The sequence below is a fragment of the Rhododendron vialii genome, chromosome 10a, assembly GCF_030253575.1.
Source record: "Rhododendron vialii isolate Sample 1 chromosome 10a, ASM3025357v1".
Classification (NCBI taxonomy): Eukaryota; Viridiplantae; Streptophyta; class Magnoliopsida; order Ericales; family Ericaceae; genus Rhododendron; species Rhododendron vialii.
This window is the reverse complement of record NC_080566.1, coordinates 3,344,341-3,352,500: the sequence shown is the minus strand read 5'-3', so window position 1 is coordinate 3,352,500 and position 8,160 is coordinate 3,344,341. Positions and strand designations below refer to the sequence as shown.

Below are 8,160 nucleotides of genomic sequence, written 5' to 3'. Positions count from 1 at the left end.
GTTTTTTATGGTGCACATTTATCTGAAATGTAGATATGGAAACCTAGAACACACACATTTGATTGCCGAAATCGACTGAACTAACTCATTGTATTTTCATTTCAAAAAGAATTCTCTCAACTATATCCAATGTTTAGTGACGTAGAATTAGATGCATAAAATATCCTTGGAAAATGAAACTGTTCATTTAGTTTTCTACGACAGTAGTAGAAAATAGTGCACCCAAGTTGACAGTGTCATGGAAAGAAACGCTCATGGCACAAAACAAAATCCTAAATGCTAATAGTGAGTGAGTTGGACGTCATGCGATTATGAAGGATTCCGTAGTCACAGCTTTCCACATTACTTGGACCGATCAACAAGAGGATTGATAATACCGATTGTAGCAAACAGCCAAGCTTGGCAAGGAAAACCCCACAGTAGAAAGTAAAAAATAAAAAAGCAATAAAACAGCACAAACCTATAACTTCATTAAAAAATCCAAGATTTACCTGTCAGTACCACCAGTGCAGATTAAGGATTTTGAGGGCAAAGCTTCAAATGAAAACAATTCTCCTCGGTGGATGGCTGCAGTGAACACTTTCTGCATCGTCCTCAAATCAATCGCTACAACAGATGAACCAGTGGCAACATAGACCAATGACTCGTGGCATTTCATACCCACAGGTGCACCAGGCACAGAAGTGACCCCCACACAGCAAGAAGAGCGAACAGCAGATGATGCAGTTGTTGTATCCCAAACTCTTACCTATATGACAATAAACAGAATTCCCAGATGAATAACCTGATGGCAGACTGTACGTACTGAAAATCATAAAGCAAAAAAGTTACACTACAAGACGATGGTACCTTGGAATATTTTGATATGCTCACCAAAAGAGAGCTTTTGTGCCTGGAAGAAGGAAGAACACAACATACATGCATTGTCAAAGGCTAAAGGCAAACTTTCATGATTAGCTAAATGTTGAAGGGCAACAAACTATCAAGAGCCAAAAGTACAGTTAACTTAGTCACACATTGTAAAGTTAAAACTAGTAAATATTGAGACTGCATTGACTTGTATCAAGGAACACCAACATACCCAGCAACTGACATGGACACTATAGCTTTATCATGCCCGTACAGTGTAGCCTTCAAAGCTTGCTGGCCACGTTTTCCTGTAGAACTGAGGGACCAAAGGCGAACAGTGGCATCTACACCTCCACTGGCAAATATTTTTCCACTCCCATCACCCAATAATTTATCAGAGAGGGTGGTAATGGGACCATTATGACCTCTGAAACATCTTTGGCAAGTTCCCTAGAATCAAAACATAGCAACTACATAGAGTGATGGCCAGAAACTTGAGTCACATATTTTCAGAGCCATGAAGCAGAATGGTACTAGTAAAAAAATCATAAATTTAATTGTTATTTGCATGAAAATATGGCTGTTCACCCACATGTTTCTTTGGTACATCAACGTGTGGATACTTTACAGATTCAATCAACAATAAATCTAAGAAGGAGATCCAAAAACAAAAAACAAAGAAAGAAAGAAAGATATCTTAGAATGCAGCATGCTGAAACAGTTTAACTTCACATTGTTTTTCACAGTACCTTCCACCATAGACGAATAGAGTGGTCACAGCTTGATGTAACCAAAACATTATCATTTCTTTGCGTCTCCCTTCGAAATAAAGATGTTTCCGCTAGAGGAAACAATCTGCATAAAATTCCATCACCAGTGATCACCAAACAATGCATTAAATTGGTGAAAATCAAAGCCCATGTATGGACTGAATTTGATTCCCCAAATCAAAGCAACCTATGATAAAAAAAAATGTTGATCTCTTTCCAAGTTCGGTTTCCCTGTTCCCCTAGAATATACATCCAATTTAAACCACAAAAAAAATAAAAATAAAATAACACGTTGTGAAGCGAAGTCCCACGTCACCTGGGTACCAAAGTAATAGTAAGTATAGAAGCGTGAGGTCACCCTCTATTCGATAGCTAACTTTTGTGGGTGAGTTCCACCCAAGACTGTAATATGATATCAAAGCTATGAACCAGGATTGGGTAGGGTGCACGTTTGCGGCCACGGACAGGTGCTGTTGAGGGAGGGAGGGTGTTAAGTGAAGTACCATATCATGTGACTACCAAAGTATGAACGTAATATTAAATATACAAGTGCGAATACCCTGACTTCAATACCTAGCTTTTGGTGTTAAGTTTTACCCAAGACCGTGTGACACACATGATATAAAGTTAGTATGCTACAAACAAACTTCCAGACCCACTAGTTCACAGTAAGTAACTTATTGTAACTATAGCAGGCAAGTGAAAACAGATTGGCATGTCATGAATAGGTTTGTGAAAGTTGAAGCACTTCAGGGACGCTTGACAATCAAAAAAAAACTTATATCAAATATTGTCCCTGAGGAAACGTGGAATATAGATGTAGGACCAAGAAAAGGGAGAAATGAACTGGAGGAAAAATTAGTGCAATCGAAGAACATTCTGCTAATGTCAATGCTATTAAGTGAATGTAGGACTTAAGAACTCATGAAAACCGTCTCAACATTCACGTATATATCAAATGGCACGTTGACTTGCAAACACAACATATCCTGGAACAAGAGAATAAACACCAACTGCTCACCTAATACATGTAATTGTTGCATTATGATCAAACAGTCTTGAAAGAGAAGGTCTCCCGCCGAGAAAGCTATCAATCCTCATCATGTGTACAGATGAACCCTGCTCAGCAATGTCCCAAGGAAAACAAATTAGTAAACGTGAATGATGCCAGACTAAAAATGAACTTTAAAGTTTCCACTTCCTCTATCATTTGGAAGCAAAAACAAAAGAACCTCTTTTCCCACCTTAATTTGAAATGAGCATGTACTAATAAATTATCTGAAAAAAGCATCACATTACCATAATTAGCTAGTAAATCATCCACTAGAAAGATGAAAGTGAAAAGGAAAGGCAGCATAAGACACTGGATAATAGCAACAATACATTTGCAAGCACAACAAATGCTGCAATACAAACATAGTGGCAGAATAACAAGGGTAACTTTACCCCACCAGACGCAACATTATCCCAAATGCATCAATAAAGTCATCATGTCCAACATCCCATCCCTGATGATGGCTGATGGAAAACAATCAGAATAACACACTCAGTTGAGCATGAAGCTTTCATGTAATTTCTCATCCTAGGCAGATATCACTTTAAAAGCGAACTCCTGATTGCTAACTAAAAAACTGTGGGTGAATTTTTTATGGATAAGTAAAAAACGCCAAATGGAATAAAGAAGAAGAGGACAAATTGAATAATAAGGAGAGCTCTCGGCTTCCTATCAACTAATCACCGAGGATGGAGAGTGAAGCAATCACAGACGCTGACCCCAATCACAGACACTGACCACCCCATCCTGGTGGACTAGCCGAGTAGCCAAGGACAGTGACCTCGGTGGATTAATGGGGTCTTTGGGTCAAGCCGAGGATCAAAGGCTTCCTATAACAACCGGAAGCAAAGGCAGCACAAGGCATGTCAGAAATACCATTAAAAGCACTAAAAGAGGACCAATTGTTTTCCGTGCTCTTTCCTACACTCGTGAGTTCTCAGACAAGCTAGTCTCATACATAGTTTTCCCTAGAGTGGAGCCTAAATTGACCGTCGGAGGGCACTCTGATCGAAACCACCGGCGGGAGGGTCACTGACAGTGTTTTTTCTTGCAGAGAGAACAAGTCATCAGCGGATAATCATGTCTTCCAAGCAAGCATTTAAGGAATAAATCCCATTGTCATCAAAGGCATAAAACCAGCCTCCACAAAAATGTATAATCTGTTCCCCCAGCAACACTACCTCAATCGAAAAAAGAACCAAGCCTTTTCCCATTCCAAGTTTCTAGCTGTGGAGTAAATCTCACTCTCCGGAGGGACCATCGAGGCCAACACATCCACACCTTCATTTTAGAGGGAGTGATGTCATCTCCTTTCCCCTTCTTTCAATGCTTCTTTAGTTACTTAAAATGCATGGGATTTTCATTTTGTAGATAGTACACAACCTGTGAATAAAAGCAGTAGCCCCTCAGCTCCATTGTGCACTACACTAGCCGTTTATCAGGGGCGAAACAAAAATTCGATTTGAAACCCAACCACATGATTTTATCTCAGGAATAATACAGTGGAATACACTGACAACATCTTAAATACTGACCTTCACAAAGACACTAATAAGCTTGCGTACATTAGTGATTTCAATGCCATAGTAAGTTACAGCAGAATATTGGCTCAAGCAACAACTACATTTCAATGGTAAGACAAATGGAGGGTCTTCCTGACAAACTTACAAAGGGGAGAGCAATTCTACTATAATATGTGTCTCATAGTATAGAAGGAACTAATCCTACTACCTGCAAATATTCATGCATTATATTTGTCCATCAGAGAAACCATAAATATATGATGAATAAAATCAACGGATGGTAAGATAAATGATTTCAGCTAGGGCTAGGCATCGTGTCGTGTTGTGTTCGTGTCTTGTAACCCTCAACACTAAGCCGACATGTTAAGCTAAACATGCCAAGAATTTCAACCCTAACACGAAGCGGATTGACACGATTACACAAAACCCTTTGCATTCCAGTAACCTGTTAACATAACCCGTTTGCACCTGTTTGTATTTCAAGTTTTAAACCAATTTCAATCCAAAAATTAGCCATTCTCAACGACTGAATGACACTACTGCTTATAAAATTCAGCATTCAAGGAAAAAACTACTGAATGACACTGTAATTTTTGAAACCAACACCGAAGGAAAGAAACAAAATAATAGTCAATTAACTTGGAGAGCAGGTTACCCATGTTATTTGCGGGACTGTTCCAGTTAACGTGTCAACACTAATATATAAACAGGTTAACCATGTCATTTTCAGGTTATGCACTTATGCGGGTTGAACCCAACCTGTTTAGCAATCGTGTTCCCAAGTCATGTCATTTACGTGTTTTGTGTTAGAAATAGTCAAGCCTAACCTGCTAACTTGGTGTCGAGTTCGAGCCGTCTTATCGTGTCATGTCATAAATTCCCACCCCTAGTTTAAGCTTGAGAAATAAAAAGAATGAAAAGGTGAAAGTTATTGGACCCCAGATAGAGCAAAACAATTCAACTAACATGATACGGCTGAAGGAGTACATTTGGTCGAGTTAACAAGCCCAGCACATCCCATTGATAAAATACATTCGATAAATGTCTCATGCTGCTCTCACCTTGCAAAAATCCTATAACACTCGAAGATTTGAAATGTCATGAAAGGAAACCAAATATAGTACCTGTGAGAAAATTATATCGTTTTTGTCCAAGAATAAATGGTTGAAAGGTTGTGCCTCTTTGTATGAGTCAGCAACTAAGGGATCAATGAACTTAAACTGATTCAAAGCTGTATGCCTCGCCAAGTAAGCCTCCCTCACGCCTGAAGCTTGTGGAAAGCTGGATGATATTTGCTCTGACCAGCGCTCCCTGTAAATATTGCGACAAACAGTAAGCACGTGATTTTTGCAGGAACAGAGATGATACATATAAAATTAATGTAACAAATGAAATGACAGATTATTCTCCACCTCCTTGGAAGCAAGTTGGAAGGAGTCAAATCCGGATGTATCAAAATTACAACTGAACTTCTTAAAAGTATTCAAATTTGGCATGAAACATTGCTCTAGAATGTTATATGTTTGTGCAGACCAAATGGATAATGCCTAACAAGATTTTCTAACAGACATGAAGAAAACTTTGTCCACCATGTTTCTCTTTCAAAGTCCCACTCATCCTGAAAGGTGCACAATCAGGTAGCCCCAGATTAATCTCAAACAACAAAAATGTATTTTAGCATATTAAGATTGTCTAATAATAACTTTTTTTGAGTAAATATTGACGATATTATGTAGTCCACTCGCCCATATTATCCCGCCCGAATGGCCATTATCCTGACTAATGACATTGAAGCCCGCAGACTGCGGTATATGAAGGAGCCAAATGAGAGATCAGTAAACTAATTACTTATCTACGTGTATTGAAGGAGATTTTTACCCGAATTGATAATGAGATGATTATGAGTTCATCATTCTTTATGACTTTTTGCTGATGCCAAAAAATCCAGGTGCTTTTTTTTGGGGTAAAAAAAAACTGATTGGGTATCAGTTGCATATGGTACTTTGTATTCTGAGCCCGACCCATTCTTTGAAATAGTGGGAGTAATGGGTCGTGGATACTTTTACATGGTTTGGAGAGTTTCTTGAGGAGGCGTATTGGGTACTTAAGGTTTGTGATTCTTGTGAAAACAGTTTGTGAGGAATGATTTTTAAATTGGTGCTTTTTGCTATAGGATAGTTTAATTATGCTCTTTGCTGTTGGGAAGTTTAATGATGCTTCAAGATTCCTATCTATGATGTTCAAATCTTGAAATATTGTTGTAGGATAGTCTAATTATGCTTCAAGATTCCTATCTATGAGAAATTCTTCTTGTAGATCGTTGTGTGGACACGTCGAATTTTCCAAATGCGTAGGATTTTCTAAAAAATTCGAGTGCTATGTTGAATACCCTAACAAATATTCCTCAAGCCACCACTGATTCAAACAATTTTACAGATTACCCATAATCCAAAAATTTCTCTAACAGAGAGAGAGAGAGAGAGAGAGAGAGAGAGAGAGAGAGTGACCTGGAAAAGCGTAGCCAGATGGGATCAGAATAGGCGACTCGTCTGAGGTAACTACAGGACATGGCCAGGTTAGAGATGTCTCGTAGGTTAAGGTACGAAGTACAGTGGACCAACGAGTCCATATTCAGATCAGTAATCGCTGTATTACTGCTGCTGCTGCTGCTGCTAGTACTAGTGGAGGTTTGATTGGTGGACGGTGATGGAGGTTCCGCCATGTTTCTGATTTACACGGGCAGAGAAATGGTTTCTTGATTCTTGAATTGCTTTGCCAAAACCCTAGAATTACGATCGGTTGAAGAAGATGATAGAGCCAGTGAATTGGTTAGACAGGTATGCAGGGGATAAAACCCGCCAAAGACTTTTTGTCGTATTTCGGTTAAGTTCTGGAAGTTAGATAAGTGATTCACGAATTTTTTTTTTTTTTTTTTTTCACGATTGAGGAAAACTTCTTTACCAAGGCTCCCAAGGTTTTTATGCGGAACAATTTCAGCCGTCCAAAAGTAACAGTCCAGATTTTAAATAAATTATTCGCGCGAGTAGTTTAAATGGTTGAACTATTCGCAAATAGTTTATTTAAAATCCTAACCGTCGATTACCAGGACGAACGGTGATATAGGACAGCATGAAAACCTCTTTTACGGAGTCTTCGTGAAAAAAGGCAACCACAATTTATGTCCTTGTACTGAAGTTACGTTCATACGAAGATTAAAGTATCAATGCGATCCCACGTTGATCGCCTATTTGATCGGAGGCCGTGTGAACATTTTTCATAAAGAGTCTTTTACTCGTAACTGGATGTTCGAATTACCTTACACGCACCTCGACTTTTTTGTGAAGTCTTGTGGATTCTTGATGCCACTTTTTAGTAGATGCAAGGAGGAGGGGTACAGATGGAGGGGTAATTGAATTATTAACACAAACGTTATTAGGAAGGAGGGATACGGATGTGTCGGATACTATTGATATAGGTAAATCTCACGTGTATCGTATGAAACTCGTGCGTATAGGTGCATGGTAAAATTGTGATGGAAGTACAAATGTAACAAACTGTGACTTGGCCCCCTACAGGGAAACAAGAAATAAGGTTCATGCCGATCATTCATGCGTCTATTCAGCTGATGGGAATGTTGCTTGAGAAGTAGATTTTTAGTTGAAGTAACCTGAAGTAAATAAAGATGTGACCCATTTTCTTGTGTGTGTGTGTTCTCTTAAGAAGGGATGTTGTACAAAAAATTAAAATTATTTCCTTTTGGCATAATCTATTTTGTACGTAAGAAAGTATTTTTTTTAATGAAAGGTTTGAAGTTGTGAGTCTAGCAGCTTTCTCTCTAACTGAACATTCAAAAAGTTATGTAAAAGTTGATTTTTTTTTCTATCTTTTTTCATTCTTTTTGTGTAAGGTCTTGGACTATTTCTAATCCTCTTTTTCAAGCTTTTTTAGTTATTCTTGTGCCACT

General features: G+C 38.5%; 1 protein-coding gene across 2 annotated transcripts in view; it reads right to left on the bottom strand.

The window, feature by feature from the left end:
- Positions 1 to 7,105, bottom strand: part of LOC131304226 (uncharacterized) — an 8,085-nt gene extending 980 nt beyond the window's left edge. Inside the window, exons 1-7 of one of the 2 annotated variants that reach the window (XM_058331377.1) lie at positions 6,704 to 7,105; positions 5,321 to 5,507; positions 2,641 to 2,738; positions 1,599 to 1,704; positions 1,082 to 1,299; positions 850 to 892; positions 492 to 748 (exon numbers count right to left, since the gene is read on the bottom strand). In XM_058331377.1, coding sequence (XP_058187360.1) covers positions 492 to 748; positions 850 to 892; positions 1,082 to 1,299; positions 1,599 to 1,704; positions 2,641 to 2,738; positions 5,321 to 5,507; positions 6,704 to 6,918 — 1,124 coding nt within the window. In that variant the 5' untranslated portion in view covers positions 6,919 to 7,105. Of the gene's footprint in view, positions 1 to 491; positions 749 to 849; positions 893 to 1,081; positions 1,300 to 1,598; positions 1,705 to 2,640; positions 2,739 to 3,854; positions 4,057 to 5,320; positions 5,508 to 6,703 lie in introns of those variants that run through there. The other variant, XM_058331378.1, reaches the window with a different exon arrangement.
- Positions 7,106 to 8,160: the final 1,055 nt, after the last annotated feature.